This window comes from Neoarius graeffei, chromosome 13, assembly GCF_027579695.1.
Source record: "Neoarius graeffei isolate fNeoGra1 chromosome 13, fNeoGra1.pri, whole genome shotgun sequence".
Taxonomy (NCBI): domain Eukaryota; kingdom Metazoa; phylum Chordata; class Actinopteri; order Siluriformes; family Ariidae; genus Neoarius; species Neoarius graeffei.
The window spans coordinates 30,989,636-31,011,893 of record NC_083581.1 but is presented as its reverse complement, the minus strand read 5'-3'; the positions used below and the strand labels follow the sequence as shown (position 1 = coordinate 31,011,893).

Below are 22,258 nucleotides of genomic sequence, written 5' to 3'. Positions count from 1 at the left end.
CTACTGCTATGGAACACACTTTCATAAGCCTATTTAGATCTGAAAACTTATGCCTTATAGAACAACCCATTTCTTCATTCAGTATCAAAATACAAAAATAACTTCCAGTCATACTTATACCATAGCCATTCTATCATCTTTGTCAAATGTGTATTTGTAGAGTAATTTCCAATGGAATCAAGTGAAACCAAGGTTGTAAAACAAACAAAAAGACATTTTTTTCTTTCTCTCTTTGTACAAATCTAACTAGATGTTTGGTAATAGGCTAACATATTAATTCCTGTAATGGGAAATTCACACAACCACAAACATTTTCTTCTTTTCACATCCAATATCTGGCACAAAAAAAAAAAAGATTTTTTTTTTTTTGTTAACGGCGCGCACGCCGGAGCCAGTTAGGCGCGCAGGACTGACACTGTTCTGCACAAGCGCAACACAATCGCACTAGAAAGCATGTTCAAGCTGCCAGTGTAGCCACAGTCTTTTTAGTTGCGAATTACGAGTATTTCCATTTTCATCTCTATGTGATACACAAGTTCTGATCGGCAGAAAATCGGCACAATTTAATTTTGACCGGCCGGTCGCCGGTCATGGCCGATCACGTGAAAATCGGCCGATTCCGATCAGCAGCCGGTCAATCGGTGCATCTCTGGTTTTTACTTTAGTTTTTTGCCTTTTTGGTGGCAATCTTTCAATCATTCTTTAGTTGACATTCAAGGAATAAATTGCAAAAAACAAGCTGGAGGTTTTTATTTTAAATATTGAACTCAACACTTACCTCAACCAATACTAAAATGAAATAAATAGTATAATGTAACAAAATAATAATAAAATATCATAATTAGATGTAAGAAACCACTTAAGGTAACACCAAGCCAACTAACAATAATGAAAAAGCATTACCCTAATTGGTGCAAAGCCTGCATGCCCTATCAGAACATTTAATTCTGCGTGGCTTCCTGAAAAAAAACTCAAGTGCCCTATCGTAAGGGAAGTCATTGCTGAAGCGGGATAAATGGGATAATGCAATAAGGCCGGTTCCTCGCGTCAAGCTGCTACTGTCTGCATCAAAATTGGTTTATAGCCTGACTCAGGGATGTCCGTTTCCTGTAAGCCAAGAAGGCTATGATAAAGCTCATCACGAGCACGACGTAGGCTACCTTTTAAAATAAGGGATCGGAAAGCGAATCGGGAAGGCTGCGTTATTTTTAATTAGCCTAACAGGCCTATTTGCAGTCCGGGTATATGCGCACTGGCAGGCCTGTGGACACGCCTCTCTCTCTCTGTGTGGGTGTGCGCGCACGCACGCGTGAACGAGAAGAAAGAGCACTATGAATGAATGGAACGATACGCAACGGAATTTTTTTTTTTCAAAATCGCGAGTCTGATTGTGTGGCACTAGGAATCCATTGTGTGGCGCTGCGCCACACAATGGTCTATGTATGGGAAACCCTGCAGTGTTTATGTAGGCTTAAATTCTGCTACTGAAAGTGTGTTATATTTTCAGTGAAGGACTGTGTGCACTTTTTTTTTTTTTACTTAATACAAGAAATTAATGGATGCCAACATTTTTGCCAAATGGTATTTTATTTTCCATTGTTTAGGCAGCTTCAGCATCATACTGTGAGATTCAGTTCAAATTGTTTTTTTTCTTCTATGAAGCCTGAGCCATTTATTTTATTAGTTTATAATTATTGTTTAATTTAGTCTTCAGGAGAGACTGCCTGCACACAGTACTAGTATTTTTTTAACTTTAATTTTTATTGATGTTTTCATTCAACACACAGTACTAGTATTAATAGATTTTTTTCTTACATGAAAGCTGAGGCATTTATATTATATTTTAAGGTAACTTCATGTTGTGCTGTGAGGGTCTATGCACTTTAACTTTTGAACCAACAGGTGCATTTGGATAAGTAAAGCCTATTTTTCTGCATTTTTGTAGTCCTGGTAATCTTTTATATTGGTAAAGTTGTTTATAGGACCATTTCTCAGTGTCTTTGTTTTTTTAATCAATAGTTTTTTGGTAATAACTTAATATTTTAACATATCACTCAATTTTAATCATAAAAAGAGAAAATCACAACAATTTCTTGCAACTTTCACTTCCTCCCGCAATGTAATCGCAACAAAAACCTAAAAAACACCGCAACTTTCATCGAAATTTTTTTTGGAAAACCCCCCGCAACATCAGACATTTTAGCCTGCAACAATCACAAAAAAGGCCCGCGAAATCCTGGGGGGACTGAATATTGGTATGTCCTTCACTACATGACTAATCACCAGGCGCTAGTATCAATGCTTGTTGATACAGACAGCGTCTGAGAAGGTTGAATAATAAATAAAAAATTAATATGTAATATTTGGGCAACCATGTTCTGAGTTCGGGCAACCAGATTTCTACAAATGGTTGCCCATTAGAGCCCTGAAACTCATGCTTTCACAACCGTTATTTGCATCTCTCAGTCGTTAGCTTATGTCATATGAACTCATATAGCTGTACAACAGATTTCTGGTTCATTACCGCGATCGCCGGGGGCTACGAGTCCGACATCTTAGATACACAACATGGCGGGTTGCCTTTACAAACCCATACACTCGTGAGTTCACTCTTTTAGCTCCACATCTGTTACATTCTAAGGCACTTATGGTCTATCACTACTGTTGTCTAGTGTTTATATATTGTTTACAACCCAGCTTACCTGCAAAACAGAAAAATACAGGTCAACAGGAGCATACACAGCGTGTGGTCTGTGCACTGTAGTGGTGTGTCGTTCACGAACGAACCGTTCTTTTTGAACGAGTCTTCGAAGTGAACGACTAGAACTAGTTCGCGCTGCCTCTTGTTCTCGGTCGTTCGCGAATCAGCAGTCTGTGCTCGCTGGCAGCAGGGCGGTCGCTGAATCTCAGTCATTGGCGAATCAGCAGGATCTGTTCAGTAGCAGAAGGGCGTCCAACTTGCATTTTGATCTGTGCAGAGCAGCGCCACTTTACTTCTTTAAGGGCTATCTGAGCCCTATTATCAGACCGTTGACACATGCCAGGTCTTTGGTTTACAATTTAGAGCTCTCACTCAGCAATACATTTCAGTTCACAGCGAACGAGCTCAGCAGTTCGCGAACGAACGAACAGCCAGCAGCCAGCCTGCCTGCTGCCATACTGGGCTGGGCGCATAGCAACGGTTTCCATGACTGTGATAAACAATGAAGAACGTGGCTCTGGAGATCGCGGCATACTGTGTTCGTTTTTTTAATGTTAATGCAATTTGTAATAAAGTGGTTTGTTCTTTGTAATGAGCGTTGCTGTTGAATATGAGCAAAATGGGTGTTACTTAATGGGTTTGAACAACTGCATGAAACAGTCTGCAATAAAGGAGGTCTCTTGCTCGAACAGCTGGAAAAGGTCTCGCTAGACGTGACGTCAATCGAATGTTCGTGCATAACAACCGTTTCCATGTCCATGACCAGGCCAAACAATGAATGATCATGAATGCAGCAGAGAGACATCGCAGGCTACTGTTCGCTGAATACGATGACTTGTAACGTTGTTTATTCTCTGAAATGAGTGTTGCTGTTAAATAAGCAATTTTTTTTTTTTGCTTAATGGGTTTGAGAGAACAACTGCATAGCCGGCAGACCATGGCTCTACTAAAATAAATATAATAAATATAAAAACAGCTTTATTCTCATCTACATTTAATTAACTTTCAGAGCTTTGTTTATGTAGTCTTTTTCAGATAATGCTAGGATAATGTTTTTCTTCCATCTTTTTCTCAAGCACATTGTAATGTATGAAAATCTATTGTGGATGGCACCTCTGCCGCCTCTCGTTCACTCAAGATGAACTAAACTTCGGACGACAGCCATTGTTGTGCCGCTTTGGTGTGACGTCATCAAAATGAACGAGTGAACGAACTGAATGAACGAATTTCTTTGCTGAACTGACCGACATGAACGAACTGGCGGAAATGAATCGCCATGTCCCACCAATAGTGCACTGTCGCACCACGTATTCACTGAATTTCTTCCGCCAGGGCGCCAGCTACTGACGGGTAAGGTACAGAGTGCCCTCTGCTGGCGAAACATATACCGCACCATTACTGCAAAATAGACATTAACAGTGGTTCTGCCCATAGCAATAAAAATAAAATGGGGGGCAACTATCTTCATGTATAAATCTATATCATAGTGCCACACATAGGCAATTTAGTGAAATCCCCACAGTTGTGGTCTTGACTGGTCTTGAAATAAAATCCCGAGTTCTCTATATCTGAGACCGAGACAAGACCGAGTAAAAATGTGTTCAATTCTGAGATGAGACTGAGACCTCCAAAAAGTGGTCTTGAGACCGATCTCAAGTACTACGACATTAGTCTGTGGTGTAACATAATGCTTTATGCTAAATTAATGGTAAAAGTAATGGTCTAAAGCTGATTTATGCACATGACACTCAAGTGACACTATGCATGAAAGGGTTAAAAGATTGATTTGAACCCCAACTAATCAGGGACTGTAAAGAAAAGCAGTTGAACAAATGTCACTCAGTGCGTTTACATGCACATAGAGAAAATCGAATTCCTGCCATAGCTCGACTGAAATCGAAGTTCTAAATGCCATGGAAACACCTTAGCTTGGCTGAAATCGAACCGAACTGGATTTCTCGTAATCGAGCTACGCGACCTAGATTATGCAATTGTAGCCGAGCTACTTAGTGCATGTAAACCCTATCGAGTTATGTAGTCAAGCTACCTACTTCAGCACTGCCCCTTCTGGAAGTGACGAGTGACGAGACCACAAGCGGGAAACACAACAGCCTCGGTCAGCATGACAACAGTAGTAGAAACGTGCACTTCTGGAGCAATGAGGATATAGAGTTCATGCTCATTCAGCTTAAGGAGTTGAATGATATATATATATATATATATATATATATCGATGTTGCTGTCCTCGTCGTCGTTCTTCTTCTTGTGAGCACGGAACTGATAACTTTGTTTATACTCTTGAATAGCTCTTTTTCATGACGACAACCGGAAGTGTACCAACACGATGGGGCGTGTAGCGCCACCTGTGGCTCGGGTGCACAATATACCTCACACCTCATCTCATTATCTCTAGCCGCTTTATCCTTCTACAGGGTCGCAGGCAAGCTGGAGCCTATCCCAGCTGACTACGGGCGAAAGGCGGGGTACACCCTGGACAAGTCGCCAGGTCATCACAGGGCTGACACATAGACACAGACAACCATTCACACTCACATTCACACCTACGGTCAATTTAGAGTCACCAGTTAACCTAACCTGCATGTCTTTGGACTGTGGGGGAAACCGGAGCACCCGGAGGAAACCCATGCGGACACGGGGAGAACATGCAAACTCCGCACAGAAAGGCCCTCGCCGGCCCCGGGGCTCGAACCCAGGACCTTCTTGCTGTGAGGCGACAGCGCTAACCACTACACCACCGTGCCGCCCCTATACCTCACACAATAGCTCGATTTCCTTGTGTGCATGTAGAATTGGATTTCTCTGGCACCCCTGCTGGGACCCTTAGCTCGATTACCGACAGTAGCTCGATTTGGATGTGCATGTAAACGCACTGACTGACTAACTGTGTGCTGTACAGTGCTGCATCCACACACAAAATCCTATTCCACACCAGACACATATGCTAACCTCAGCATATTTATTATTCGTGAAATGGCACATACTCACGTTCCTTCTGCATTATTTATATCCCAGCTTTGCAAATTATAGCATGCACATCACAAGTTTGCAAATTATATCCCAACCTTTCAAATTATAGCATGCACATCAAGTCCTGACTCTTGAGTATCAATATTTGTTTATATGTGCCAACAGACATCTGATGTTATTTGCTGTACTGTTATACAATACTCATTTGAGGCTTTATCTTCTAATGTGTCAATATGAAAGACTGTAATTACTGGACTGAATAGATTAAGCCTCCCTTCTGTGGTATTTGCACAATCGATATATACAGTATTTTCCACTCTCTCTGCCTCAAGGGATGTGATATTGCCTGATAATTATACAGGCTTATTTCAGTTGATCGATAAGTTAAAACTGATTGAGTGATTGATAAAGATTTGGCAAAGATAATGTGCATCTAATAATTTAACAGTCTTTAAACACATTTATATTCCACAAAACAACCTTTTGGTTTGCATTCATCAATTCTCTGTACTACTGCATTGCACATTAGCATTAAATCCATGGGCACTGTGGTGTGAATGGAATAATTTGGAAAATAGCCAAGGAATTAAATGAATAATCACATTCAGTGATGGTTGGTCATGCTATTCGATGACAGAGTTATAAGCTAATCTCTATCAACAGCTTGACACTGAAGCTATTAGAGCTAAGCAGTGCATTATATATCAAGATCTCATCAATGGAATAATAAGATGCTGGGCAACGTATTACACACACACACACACACGCATGCACACATACATCCTTGTAGATGAAGGTGTTTTGTGTCATGCAGCAGAACTGGTTGCAGGTGCAGGCTGAAATGCTTTATTTGTAAAACAGGCAGAGAAATCCAAAAGGCAATGCTCAGGTGATCAACAAACAGACTATGGCAAACAAGGACTGTAATCAGGAGCCAGGAAACGTGACAAAGAACAAAAACAGAAAAGCAATCACAATAACAAGGCTAGGTTCAGGAGAACAAACTACACTGAGCGATACTTTGCACTTGTGTGAGCGTTTATGGTCTGAATATATACTGTGTATGTATGACTGAGCCAGTGTGTGCATGATCAGTATTCAGGCAGCTTGAGTTGGGAACTGTAGTCTTTGGCAGCCATGTTTGTTATCCCTGATGCCTCTTAGGAGTTGTAGAGTGACAACAATTCCTAGTGTTGTAGTCAAGACCACCTTAACTGAGACTAAGTAATGACCAAGACCAAAGTGTATTGAGACCAAGACTTTGAGGGGTCAAAATCAAGTCAAGACCAAAACCAAGGTGAGGCGAAACCGAGTCAAGACCAGGACCAGACCAGTGTGTGTAAAGGAGGTGGGGAGAAGTGACAGCCATTAACAGGAAGAAACATTTCAAATTAGCAATGAGTCACATTATTGGTTGCATGTGACGCAGGAAATTTTACATTCAATCACAGTAACAATGTTAACAAATAAATAAGGCAATGCACAGGCAAGTTAATGAAATCCCCACAGTTGTGGTCTTGACTGGTCTTGAAATAAAATCTCGAGTCTGAGAATGAGACAAGACCGAGTAAAAATGCGGTCAATTCCGAGACCAGACCAAGACCTTCCAAAAGTGGTCTTGAGACCGGTCTCAAGTACTACAACACTACCAATTCCAGTGTTGATGTGACATTTTGCTGTAAAGGAAGAGGAAGTTTTCCCTTCTTTAGATTTAGACTGTAGGCCAGAATGCCTTCTCTTTTTTTAAGTACATTTTCAATATTGTTTACATATCACTTGCAACAAGCATAGAATCAAAGTGTTTAAAATTCTGTGGATGATGTTTTGGGGATTTTGGGGATGTTGTAGACTAACCAACCATCAGTAGAAAAAGCTTTACTGGAAGCAATTGTTAAAATATTCTGCATGTGGTAATCATTGAGAAAAGCAAATCATTGGTTTGCTTAAAAAAGTCAAAATCAGACATGTACTTTACTCAAATTAAAGTGTAGTTTCTTATCCAAATAAATACTCTGGGAAAGGTTTAAAGTACAGCTTTGAATTCTTCACTCAAAGTAGAAAATTTAAACTCTTAATTGTTCTTAAAGTATGAAAGAAAAAGTAAGATTCACCAAGAAAAAGACATTTGCCTCAAACATTACACATTGATGTTAGTGATGTTAAATTAATACCCTTTCACCAAGGAACCAATGTGACAACACATTCGCTTTATCCTAATCGCTCAAATGTTTGCTAGTGACATAAACTATCTGAATGCTAACATGTTGCTGTCTAAGGCTACATCCACACGACAACGGCAACGAGATTTAAAAAAAAAAATATCGCGTCCACATGGGCAACGGATCAGTAAAATATCAGGTACATATGGCAACGCAACGCTTGCTGAAAACGATGCAATACACATGCCACACCTCTACGTGCGCTGTAAGACGGTCCCATCAGAGACACCACAACAATAGAAGAAGTAAGGATGCATGCGCATAAACTATTATGCGCGAGACTTCATATTAGCCACAAAGTCAGAAAAATCTGTTCGTAAAATTACGTTATAATGACCAAATACAATGAAAAGTATTTTTCCAGTCTCACCTGTGAAAGGTAATCCCATGTGATCTCGTTTGGATGGCAAACCTGTTGGTACAGTTAAACGCAGCACATGAATGAGGCATCTTTATTCTCCACTTTGACCCATCCAATATGGCGGTGAGGATGACGTATGATTCTACGCGGAAGGCGGCATCTTTAATGGTCTGAAATAAATTGAATGATACACGTTGATGGATTAATTTGTTCTTCTACGCCCTTTTTGAGGAATGTATTGTAGGACTTAAACCAACATCTGAAGAGGTGAGATCGCTCCTTTTTTTTTCCCTATTTTTGCTGGCGGGATTGACTCTCTCTCTCACTTTGCACCATTACACAATAAATATTCACAGTGAAAATATTTTGTAAGCGCGTTTCATGAACTAAGTTATAGGATTTGTTGACAACTCGCATCGAGTTCGTTACACTTCTACCCGGCGTGAAGCACATGTGGTTGTGACGTCATCGTAAACAAATCCGTTCTACTCATCCAGACGACTTCGCAACGGCGCCGTTGCCAGATCTTTCCACTCTGGAACCCGTTCTCAAAAGATTTCGTTTTGGGGCACCCAAAACGCCGGTGCCGTGTGGACGCCAGGCCGAAATGATAAACAATTTTATCAGATTCACCTGAATCCGTTGCCGTGTGGACAGGGCCTAAATCCAAACTGTCCATAGATAGACGGACAGATAGATGGGTATTAGCAGGGGCGTAGCCATCATTTTAGAAGTGAGGGGGACAAATTGTTCAGAGGTCTATTGAGTGATTTATCATCCTCTCGCATTCAATTGCACCTCTCCTTAGCAGCTAAAGAACCACATAACCACAAACAGCACAGCACCAGGGAACCGACTTAAGTTCTTTAAAATGATATACTATCAAAATCTAAAGTTAAAATCTAAAGGTGCCAAACTCTGGTTGAGTTGACATAAAATGACCCTGGAGCATCTACAGCCAGATAACACTGGGGAACAGTTTGAAAAAAAAAATTTCTGTTGAGTTAGATTTTTATGCTGATTAAAACTAAAATTGGCATGCTGATTCCAAAATTGCAGTCAGTTTTTTTCTAGCACGTCAAGTTTTTTCTCCACAGCTTACTCTCCAGATAAGCAAAATTCCACTGTAGTAAGACTATTTGAAGGTTATGGAAGAAAGTTATCAGGGTAGATGGGATGTACATATTATGGCTGACTATTGTTGGAGCATCAAACGCGATAGTCCTCAAGTTGAACACTCCAGAAAGAGCTATAAATGTAAATTTTTACCTTAACTACTTGCACAGGCGGCACGGTGGTGTAGTGGTTAGCATGGTCACCTCACAGCAAGAAGGTTCCGGGTTTGAACCCAGCGGCCGGCGAGGGCCTTTCTGTGTGGAGTTTGCATGTTGTCTGCATGGGTTTCCTCCCCATGTCTGCGTGGGTTACCCCACAATCCAAAGACATGCAGTTAGGTTAACATGGGGGGGGCCTTGGGCTGAGGTGCCCTTGAGCAAGGTACCAAACCCCTGACTGCTCCCCGGGCGCTCTGGTGTGGCTGCCCACTGCTCTGAGTGTGTGTGTGTGTGTGTGTGTGTTCACTGCTTCAGATGGGTTAAATGCAGAGGATGAATTTCACTGTGCTTGAAGTGTGCATGTGATGAATAAAGGTTTCTTCTTCTTGCACACAATTATAATTACAGTAGCCATATCCTTTGTAAAAACATAATAGTGTTAAATAAACATTGCAGTCATGCCTGTTTCTTTCATATTTCATTGTATGTCAATATTTGTAAATTTTTATAAAACAAGCACATATCTGTTAAGTACAGTATTTTTCATATTTTTTAAGAAAATGGGGATCCTATAGTTCAAAAACTTGACGTGATAGAGAAAAACTGAGATCAGTTTTGGATTCCGCACAGTAGTGACATAGCTAGTTATATTCTCTTCTCACCTGTGACCCTGCATAATCATTCCTGTTGGCCTCTGGCCCACTGTCTCCTCTCTCACCCTGCTCTTTCTATTGTGGCAATAAAGATTTAAAAATATGTGGAAAGCAACGTTTTGAAATAGAATTAGGAATACAGTAATAATAATCAGCAAATTCATGTACTTTAAACTTTAACTACCACAAAAAATAAATTAAATCTTTAAAAAAATAACAGTCAAAGGAACACAAATACATTTACATTCTTATTTTCTACCCAGAAGTGAGTAATCTTAGAGTAGCCAAAATAGTAACGTTACTCAAGTAAGAGTATTGTTACTTTAGAATAATATTACACAAGTAAAAGTAAAATGCATTTTGCAACAAAGCAACTCTTAAGAGTACAATTTATCCAAAAAATTACTCAAGTAAATGTAACAGAGTAAATGTAACTAGTTACTACCGCCTCTAAGTTAGCTAGCTAGCTTAACTAACTAAACTGACATCTATTTGTCATCTTTTAGCTAAACATTATCTACATTCAACAGCATTACTCAACTTACACGGTTTGTTTGGAAAAAAACTGTCTAAAGTCTTTAGCCTCTTGGCTGGTTTGCTGAACATACAGAAGCACTGCCCAGATCTGAATCACACCAAAGATACTCATACAATATTTTCTAAAGAGTCTCTGATCACACACGACAGCAAGGATGCGTTATCTTAATGGGCTTCATGGGCAGCTGCCCAGGGCCTCGGCCACTAGGGGGCCTCGGAGGTAGCGAGATCGGAAAATATGAAACGATATTTTCAGAAGTTTTGATCATATTGATAACATTTTTGATGCATTTCGCCACCCGTAAGGAAGTCCACCTTGTCCCGTCGCATAAATCACCCGTCATTGTCAATATGATCACTGTCCACCATGTCTTCACACGCTACGCGAGTTCAATGATTTAATTAATGACTTCGCTTTCCAGAAAAGTAGGAAAGTGCCCTTGTAAGTTGACCCATGGCTGTCAAACTGAATGCGCAAAGCTGTGTGCCACTGCTGTTTGGGACATTACGTGTGTGAAAGGATGAAATGTTTCACATAGCCTAACATTTTGAGATTTATTTCTGAGAAGCAAGATATTTTTCTTTCTTTGTTATTGCTCTTTGTTTTCACAAGTTAAAAGTCGCCTGGATTCCAAAATGAAAACGAACGGTTATATACCAAATGAATGTTCTTGTTCTGAATACTAAAGAAACTGTTGTAGGCCTCGGTTATGTTCTTGACATGTTGTTCATTGACTCACTCATTCAAAGGCTTCTTGAGGCTAAACTTTCGTTAACCAGACTTGTTAACTGTGATGTCTGATGGATTTTTTTCACCATGCAATTGCCTATTTCACCATGGCTTTTTCTCGATTAAATAGGTGTTGATGGATATAAAGTTTTATCGTTCAATAGTATTTCTAATTGTGCCACTGTCATTATTTAAGTTTCTGTGTCTAGTTAGACAGGTATGTCTGAGGGGGTGAATTTGCTGAGCGCAGTTGCCAACAGGCGGGGGTGGGGCCTCGGGGGGGTGTCTGCCCAGGGCCTCGGCAAGGGTTAATGCGGCCCTGCATGACAGTGGTGTTTGTTTGCCGCCTTAGCTCCGCCTGCTCATGATGAGTTTAGAGGCAGCTCGGAAAAACGCATTTCCACTTGTTAAAAATGAATTGAGTGGTTGTAATGGCTGTAAAAAGTGTGGGGGACATTTCCCCCGCATACCCCGCATACGCTATGCCCATGGGTATTAGCTCTCATTCTTGCTTTCACATTTGTTATGGTGATGCTAAAAAGTTGCTTTATGACTTTACAAATGTATAATTATAGAGAAATGTAGTGTTTGAAAGTGTAGTGAGTAAAAGTCAAAAGTATTGAGTGAAAGAAAAATTAGTACAAAACAGATACTTGGGAAAAAACACAGACTTTATTAAAGTAACAAACTAATTGGACTTTTACTTCCCACCTCTGGTCAACACTATTCCAAAGACAGGAAGTAATGAATCTGCTTCTTATTGACCTCAGGGAGAGCTTTGATTTTAAGCCTCTGATCTCATCTCATCTCATCCCATCTCATCTCATCTCATCTCATCTCATTATCTCTAGCCACTTTATCCTGTTCTACAGGGTCGCAGGCAAGCTGGAGCCTATCCCAGCTGACTACGAGCGAAAGGCGGGGTACACCCCGGACAAGTCGCCAGGTCATCACAGGGCTGACAGAGACACAGACAACCATTCACACTCACATTCACACCTACGGTCAATTTAGAGTCACCAGTTAACCTAACCTGCATGTCTTTGGACTGTGGGAGAAACCGGAACACCCGGAGGAAACCCACGCGGACACGGGGAGAACATGCAAACTCCGCACAGAAAGGCCCTCGCCGGCCATGGGGCTCGAACCCGGACCTTCTTGCTGTGAGGTGACAGCGCTAACCGCTACACCACCGTGCCGCCAGCCTCTGATCCACCACTTTAATTCTGACTAAACTTGCACCTATTTTTTTGTTTGTTTTTAAATAAAAGACTTGACATAACATGTCCTAAAAACATGTCACATCGTGTGACTAATATGTGTTTTATAGTCACAATATCTCATCAACCCTTTTGTTTGTTTGTGTTCAGGAACGCATTGCCTTATGGCATGAGCAGAACAACCGTTACAGTAATGACTTGAAGAAATTCAGGAATCAGGCTGCAGATCTGCTGGAGAAACTGGAGAAGGAGCACGAGAAGCTACGGGACGACCTAGAGGGAGCCGGGGTGCGAGTGGACCGGGTGGAGCGAGAGATGGATTACTTCGAAACCAAAAACCCACCCAAACCTTGTGTTAAACCAGAGGATAAAATGGTGGAACAAGAGCCTGTGGTGAAGAAGAAGAAAAAGGATGAGTTTTTTGAGGTTTCAGGTGAGCCACTGAACATGTGAAGGAATTGAGTTCTTTTGATTATGTACCTTTGATTTCAGTCCTGATGGTGTCTTGGCATATGGACTTTGACTATATTTAGCTTTACTCATTAAATGTTATACTTGTGTTGGCTGCACAAAATCTCTGAAGAAAATCACTAGATTGAGAAACTAAAAAAAAAATCCTGGCTACATAAGAAGACAGGAATTTCTTTATTGGAGTTGGAGCCATATGCTGAATTAAGGTTTTTATTATGGTTTGGTACTTTTTTATTTGCTTCTTTGTGTTATGTTCTAATAAATCCATGTTCAGATGATTGTATAATTGGTAATCAGGTTGACAAGTGGGTTGGAAACAATGTGTAATCATAAAAATGAAAAAAAAAAAGAACATCTTTACCTTTACTACAGGTAAGGGTAACACAATTAAAATTTGTGAAGGTCCAGCTCCATAAACGTCCTTCCTTATAAAGACTGAAATAAGGAACATAACTGAATAGTGACAAGTGTTAAGAACATTTTAATGCTCAACAATTAGTGATTAGTTCATGGATATTAATAAGATGCTTCAACTTGTAGTGGTTCTGTTTTCCATTCTGGCACTTCATGGTACCACTTTTGACTAGAGCCACAGAGCCTGATCGGATGAGATGCCTTAAAGTTTCTTTGTCCAATTGACCAACCAGCAATCTGTGGGCTGTCTATGGTAAATAATTCATGCAAATGGCCTCAACAGAGGATCTATTACAGTATATCAGCTGTGACGGTTCAGTGGTAGTGACTGGATGAGCAGTTTTTTCCTACATTGATCAGTTCTGCTATAGTCTGTTCAAGAGCTTAGTTTGATCTGCTGAAATAATTTGCTGGGTCTGCATCCAGCCCAGGGATGCATCCTCCAGCTAATGGCCCCTGATTTACAGTAACCCAAAGTCCAAAAAAGTGAGAACTGTTCACATCGTTTTCTCAATTTGCCATAAATCCTGTATACAAAGCTTATTATGATCTCATTTCAGTTCCTAAACCAGGCCATTATTTTATATCAGGAGATAAATCGCATTTTCTGTTTTGCAGTATTGTTCTCGGGCAGCAAAGTGGTGTAGTGGTTAGCGCTGTTGCTTCATAGCAAGAAGGTCCTGGGTTCGAGCCCCGTGGCCGACGAGGGCCTTTCTGTGCGGAGTTTGCATGTTCTCCCCGTGTCCGCATGGGTTTCCTCCGGGTGCTCCGGTTTCCCCCACAGTCCAAAGACATGCAGGTTAGGTTAACTGGTGACTCTAAATTGACCATAGGTGTGAATGTGAGTGTGAATGGTTGTCTGTGTCTATGTGTCAGCCCTGTGATGACCTGGCGACTTGTCCAGGGTGTACTCCACCTTTCGCCCGTAGTCAGCTGGGATAGGCTCCAGCTTGCCTGCGACCCTGTAGAACAGGATAAAGCAGCTAGAGATAATGAGATGAGATGAGATGAGATGAGATGAGATGAGATGAGATGAGATGAGAAGAGTATTGTTAAAGCAGCTAGAGATAATGAGATGAGATGAGATGAGATGAGATGAGAAGAGTATTGTTCTCATAGCTATAACAAATCCAGACGTCGGCATGGCAGATGGTTTGTTACACAGGGGAATTATTTAGTCTGGATATTTTTGACAGATTTCAACAGGTTTCTCATTCAACGTTCTGAAATACAGAATTTAAAAAAAAAATCCAGGCTCACTCTGGTATTTCCTGCACAAATCAGTATTCATTACTAAATTTCGTAAAGCCTGGAAAGTGTCCATTCCTATCTGTGTTAGTTTGTTCTGGCATGTTGTTTATTTTGGGGAACAGGATCATGGCTTGGAGCACCACTGGCTGGTGCACAGGTCAGATGAGGTTCCATTCAAACTCAGCTCATATTAAAAAAGTCCTTTATCATGTACCGAGGGCTGGATTATTCCAACTGGTGATGGATGTTATGTGCCTCTAGGCTGCACTGTCATTGATTCAAGCGCAAAACAAAGAGGACAGCTGTGGTTAAGCCAGACTATTTCCTTCAGATTTAGGCTCACTTTTTTACCTCATACCTGTCACAAATCACCTTCAATATGATACCTTTGTAACACCTGAAGCCTTTAGCAGTCTACAATTTTTGGAAGTGTCTGTGCTCTGAACTGACCCGAGAAGGGTGGTGGTGGGTGGTGGTGGGTGGTGGGGGGGGGGGTGTTGTCTTTTCGTAACTTGCAAGCAACTCCATGCTTTTAGATCTGTGAATGAAATGGAGAAGTAGAGAAGGCTTGCTATAGAGTGGTAGAAAATGCACTCTTGCGATAATCTCAGGGCTTCATCTATACTACTTTCATCTTGGCCTCATTTTAATTAACATCATTTTCTTTCTCAGTAGATCTGAGTAGAATGGTTTCAGGAAGTTGTTTTTTTTTTAATTGATTCTGGCTGCACATTTGACTCCCATATATATATATATATATATATATATATATATATATATATATATATATATATATATATGAAATGTAACTTGTACACTGCTAATTTTTTGGTAATACTATATAATGTACAACCCCAATTCCAAAAAAGTTGGGACAAAGTACAAATTGTAAATAAAAATGGAATGCAATAACTTACAAATCTCAAAAACTGATATTGTATTCACAATAGAACATAGACAACATATCAAATGTCGAAAGTGAGACATTTTGAAATTTCATGCCAAATATTGGCTCATTTGAAATTTCATGACAGCAACACATCTCAAAAAAGTTGGGACAGGGGCAATAAGAGGCTGGAAAAGTTAAAGGTACAAAAAAGGAACAGCTGGAGGACCAAACTGCAACTCATTAGGTCAACTGGCAATAGGTCATTAACATGACTGGGTATAAAAAGAGCATCTTGGAGTGGCAGCAGCTCTCAGAAGTAAAGATGGGAAGAGGCTCACCAATCCCCCTAATTCTGCGCCGACAAATAGTGGAGCAATATCAGAAAGGAGTTCGACAGTGTAAAATTGCAAAGAGTTTGAACATATCATCATCTACAGTGCATAATATCATCAAAAGATTCAGAGAATCTGGAAGAATCTCTGTGCGTAAGGGTCAAGGCCGGAAAACCATACTGGGTGCCCGTGATCTTCGGGCCCTTAGATGGCACTGCATCACATACAGGCATGCTTCTGTATTGGAAATCACAAAATGGGCTCAGGAATATTTCCAGAGAACATTATCTGTGAACACAATTCACCGTGCCATCCGCCGTTGCCAGCTAAAACTCTATAGTTCAAAGAAGAAGCCATATCTAAACATGATCCAGAAGCGCAGATGTCTTCTCTGGGCCAAGGCTCATTTAAAATGGACTGTGGCAAAGTGGAAAACTGTTCTGTGGTCAGACGAATCAAAATTTGAAGTTCTTTATGGAAATCAGGGATGCCGTGTCATTCGGACTAAAGAGGAGAAGGATGACCCAAGTTGTTATCAGTGCTCAGTTCAGAAGCCTGCATCTCTGATGGTATGGGGTTGCATTAGTGTGTGTGGCATGGGCAGCTTACACATCTGGAAAGACACCATCAATGCTGAAAGGTATATCCAGGTTCTAGAGCAGCATATGCACCCATCCAGACGACGTCTCTTTCAGGGAAGACCTTGCATTTTCCAACATGACAATGCCAAACCACATACTGCATCAATTACAGCATCATGGCTGCGTAGAAGAAGGGTCTGGGTACTGAACTGGCCAGCCTGCAGTCCAGATCTTTCACCCATAGAAAACATTTGGTGCATCATAAAACGGAAGATACGACAAAAAAGATCTAAGACAGTTGAGCAACTAGAATCCTACATTAGGCAAGAATGGGTTAACATTCCTATCCCTAAACTTGAGCAACTTGTCTCCTCAGTCCCCAGACGTTTACAGACTTTTGTAAAGAGAAAAGGGGATGTCTTCCAGTGGTAACCATGGCCTTGTCCCAACTTTTTTGAGATGTGTTGTCATGAAATTTAAAATCACCTAATTTTTCTCTTTAAATGATACATTTTCTCAGTTTAAACATTGGATATGCCATCTATGTTATATTCTGAATAAAATATGGAATTTTGAAACTTCCACATCATTGCATTCCATTTTTATTTACAATTTGTACTTTGTCCCAACTTTTTTGGAATCGGGGTTGTACATTACATATCAATTTTGCTTATCTTAAGAAAATCATGAGATTGTTAGAACTAATTGGTGATTCATTAGAATTGGTGTTTCATTAGAATTGGTGTTAATAAAAGATGCAGAGAGTTTGTATCTTATTAATTTGTGTTTTCAGTTGCAAAACACCAAATAGCTAGTGGTTTCATTCTGACACCTTAAAGAATTAAAAAGGGTCCATCAGGTCCAAGGTGCTTAATTTAATAAACCTATCAATAAATACATGACTAAAACTAAGCTATATATCCTTCTTTTGTTAATCACAAGTTAGACAATCTCGCTTTGCTCTCACATTTGAATTTTTTGAATTTGTAAAAGAACACCATGTCGTACTTTAAAACACACACACGCACTCACACACACACACACACACACACACACACACTTATTTTTAATGATGTGGAATGTCTATGAAGCAAGTTAGCACCTGTTATCACGTAGCTTATAACATCGATAAGCAGATGTTCCTTCATCCCTATCTTTTTTCTCTTGAAGTTAATATGGAAAAAATGCAGTTCTGTCCTGAATACTGTCTGTTACAAAGCACTGACATTGGAGACTCCTTCCATAAATGTTAGATAAATATCTTCTAACAGAAATCATTACTATATCAGTGATTATACATTTTTCTTTCTTAAATAACAGCTTTTTTAAACAGTTTATTACATATAACTTAGGTTATGTATGTTTGAGAACAAATGTGTTAACCTAAACTTAGCATTTACATTACATCCAGAACTCCTTTCAGATTTGAGAATTCAGCTGCACTGTGGTATAACAGAAATTATGCCATTCAATTTAATTCAAGTGATAAAACAAAATGATGAATGCATTTACAAAGATTACAGGATTTACATATATGATCTTCCCAGCTTTTCACAATTCACAAGATTGGTACTATAAGTTTGGCGCTGAACACTGATGGTGATTAATTTATTTCCTCACAGTTTGCGTCGACATTGTGTCAAGTATCCGAGCCATGAAGATCCTGAAAAGGCTGGGCAGCACCAAAGGGCTTTGGACTAAGGATGCCATGACAGCAAAGGTCTACATCTTTAATGGAACTTCTGAGGACACTCTGTATGAGTTTAACTCAGTAAAAGAGCTGGCTGCATCATCTGGCATGTCCAAAGGCAAGCAGATAACCCTCCCTTCTGCATGGAATGGCACTGGCCATGTTGTCTATAATGGCTTTCTTTACTATGTGACTGAGAAATCAGAGTTGCAAGTGATCAAGTTTCATCTGGAGAATAGCTCGCTGGCAGACAGTGCTGTTCTTCCTATAGAGGATCGGGAGTCCGTGTACAACTTAAATCCTGAGACCATAGTGGACCTGATTGCAGATGAGGAAGGGCTTTGGGCATTGTATGCTGTTGGAGACACCATTAATCTGGCCAAGATGGACTCTGACACTCTGGATATCGAGCAAATGTGGGACACGGCATGCTCCAGAAACAATGCTGAAGCAGCATTTTTTGTTTGTGGCACCCTCTACGTGGTCTACAACACTAGACACGCTAGCCGCTCCAGAGTACAATGTGTATTTGATGTTAATGACATGGTAACACCCGGAGAAACCCCACTTCTCTACTTCCCTAGGCGCTTCGGAGCTCACGCCAGCCTGAAGTACAATCCTGTAGAGAAGCAGATATATGCTTGGGATGATGGTTACCAGATTCTCTACAGGATGTCCTTGAAGAAGAAGCTGTGGGCCATAGTGCCAACTCCAGAGGAATAACTGGCAATGCAAAGAGACTGCAAGAAAAACTTGACCAGAAAGATTGCAAATACTGTATTAACACACCATCAGAAATATAGAACTTTTGAATAACTCACATTTCATAAAGTTAAATATAATATTGTTATGAGGCAAAAATGTCATTGTTCAATGGTCAATATAGTGTTACATTTGAGTGCTAGTTATTTGTAGCATTTCTCATATGTTAAATCATATGAAATCAAGCAAAATCATTAGTTGAGAATAGAAATTTCTAGAAAGTATTCATGAGATCAGATAACTGTAGTAAATAAAGAATTAAAATTCCACAGACTCCTCAGTGCAAGGTTCATTTTATAAACAAGCTACTGGATTTAAACAATTAGGCGCATTATTTTAAATTTCTACAATCATATTTTGGCTATTTATTGACACCAAAGAAGTTTAGAATTGCTGAACTTTCCAATCATAGAACCAATTTTGATTAAACTTGTCATTGGATTCCAGTTGATGTTATTTATAGGCATAATACCTTTGATAATGGTGGGTTGTGGTGTGGAAAAAACCCAAAACACTAAATATTTTTGAAAATGCTTCATGCTAACACTTCACACACCCTACTTTGAGAGCCACGGTTCTAGTGTAACATAAGGTTCAGTGAGGTAGCTAAACCAAAAACCTCTATAGACCTTACTTATTGAATGACAAACATCGAACCTGTTTAACCTAAGATCTTTGGTGTACGTCAGTTTTGAAGAATGACATTTGAAAATGTTTCTAATTGGTTTCTTGGTACTACTTTATTACAATGTCACTTAAGATTTGCACTCATTATTGAGCAAGTCTCATTACTCATATCAATCTGTGATGAAGCAGAAGAAATGAAACTACTCATCCGGCAACTTTATTTCTGCTTGTTTGAAATACAAGAACAGTTTTTCAACAATTTTCTTACAAGTACAAATTAGCAATATAAAATTGGAAAGTTGTTAAATTCACAAAGGAGAGAAAAAGAGGTTCATTAACTGCACAGACCATAAAGTAAATTGTACCCATTTCACAGATTCCACCTACAACTGGAACAGATTGTGTCTATAGTGCCGGAGCCTGAGGACATCATAAACATGGTTGGTACAGGTAGGAATCATAACAGTACATCAAGTTGTCAAGTCATCATACAGTTACCTGCAGTTATTCACCAAAATATTAAATCTATTTCTTTACATAGAAACATGTAAACCTCAACAGCTGTAATGTATGATGGCTGATGGAGGAGTTGTCTTCTTCTATTTAGCATCTACTTTCAAACATCTAGTTTTCAGGGATTGCAATGAAAATTCTAGGAACTAGAGGACTGTTCATTGTATTTAGGGAGTTCAGTCCATGTGGATTTATCACTTGTAGCTCTTTTGCAGATGTTAAGTCCACTGTAATCCTCCTTGAGTGAGTCCTGATTTAAAACACACCACACACTGGGATGTTTGCAGGATGACATCCAAAAGGAAGCATCTAATCTAATCTAATGCTGTTCCCATGTGTTCTCCAATCTAATGTCAAAGTTGCTTTAGATTTTAAACCCTACAAGAATGACTTGTGTCCATGTACAGAGCACTGAACTCAAACATGTGGTGGCCTGGGAAAACCCTTTGCATGGTGAAACTCTGACATTTTCTAATATATGCTCTTTTCAAAACTGGCATATACAGGATAAGCACAAGCCCCTCAAAACAAAACAAAAAAACCCAACAACAACACAATTTCTATGTCTTTTTTGCAGACCTGCCAACCCTGAAGAGCAACAATAACATGACTTAGAGGCAGGGATATGGGGGTAAAAACGCATGACATCTTTAAATAGCTTTTCATGAATCAAGTATCTGAGGTACAAACTGTAGTGCATATAAATGCAGGGTTTTACAGTAACCACTAGGTGCATGGGGTTGAACCCGGTGAGGCAGGTTTTTAAAGTGTATGCAATGCCTTTTTCTAATGCTTTAAAATGAATACATCATTAGTAACAATCAAAATTAATTAATAAAGCAGGGGGAAAATAATATAAATTATTATCAAGCACAAAATGATTAATAAATTGCAGCTTTCGGATCCTGGAAAAAAGCAGCCTTGCCTCAGGGCTAATCTCGCATGACGTCATGCATGGAACCCCAGTTATCTGGGTAATTTCGGTTCATCTGACTCCGTGCTTGTTTACTCACCAAGATTGGATATTGTTGTAGGAATCTTACAAAAATAACAATGGGAAAGTGCTGCATTGTGTTTGGATGTTCAAATTCCTATACAACAGGACATTTAGTTCACGAATTTCCAAGAAAAAACACAAATCTAAAGCAACAGTGGGTGAGGTTTGTACAAACAAAGCAGTAAGATTTTGTGTCGCCTACTAATAATAAATCTGATTCATCGAGTGTTCATCATCACCAGAACGACCACATGGGAATTATTGGAGCAAAAAAGAAACCCATTTATTTAATAAATGATATTTGATCTGACATTTGGACAGTTTGTCGATTCCCCTATTATCACACACACACACACACACACACACACACTGCACCAGACACAGGATTATGAGCAACATTTACATGCTCGCGACATCCAATCTTATCATATCTGATGTACTTTAACAGGAAGAAAAATGTGCGCACACAATCATCATCATTAATTATTAACCGAAACACGTTAAATGCTCTCAGATTGCAATATTGCAAGACTCATTTTGTTTTTAATTTTGTTCAGGACAACATGATGAAAGGTAACCACCGCATTCTGCACATCTCTCTCTCTATCTCCCATCTTGCACGCGCTACAGTGGAAAGACTGTGGTCAACTGATGCCATGTACACACGTAGCCGGGTATTTTTAAAACCGAACATCCCCCCCCGTTTATAAAAATGTTTTATCCACACCACCTCGTCTTCGAAAAAAATCCCTTCCACACATAACCGAACATCTGCGTTTTCAATCACATTCATAAGCATTCCAAACCTGAAGATGGCATTATTTCCCCAAATCTTACCCCCTAATCACATCGCCTGTGCTCTTGGAGCAGTAGTTGGGCTTCTAAAATTAAAGATGTAAATAGCACCTGCACAATAATTAACGCTTTCAAGGCACTACTCTGATCCATTACTCTTTAGCTAGCCGCACACTACGCCGATTTTCAACGTACCGAGCCAACTGAAGTCGCGAGTCAGGCGTAAAGACTAGTTTTCGATGGTACCGACTCA

At 39.9% G+C, this 22,258-nt stretch overlaps 1 protein-coding gene across 1 annotated transcript in view; it reads left to right on the top strand.

Moving 5' to 3' along the window:
- Positions 1-19,309, top strand: part of olfml3a (olfactomedin-like 3a) — a 29,396-nt gene extending 10,087 nt beyond the window's left edge. The window contains exons 2-3 of the mRNA XM_060936766.1: positions 12,834-13,116; positions 18,244-19,309. Of these exons, the coding sequence (XP_060792749.1) occupies positions 12,834-13,116; positions 18,244-19,034 (1,074 nt within the window). The 3' untranslated portion in view covers positions 19,035-19,309. The remainder of the gene's footprint in view (positions 1-12,833; positions 13,117-18,243) is intronic.
- The last annotated feature ends 2,949 nt before the right edge of the window (positions 19,310-22,258 follow it).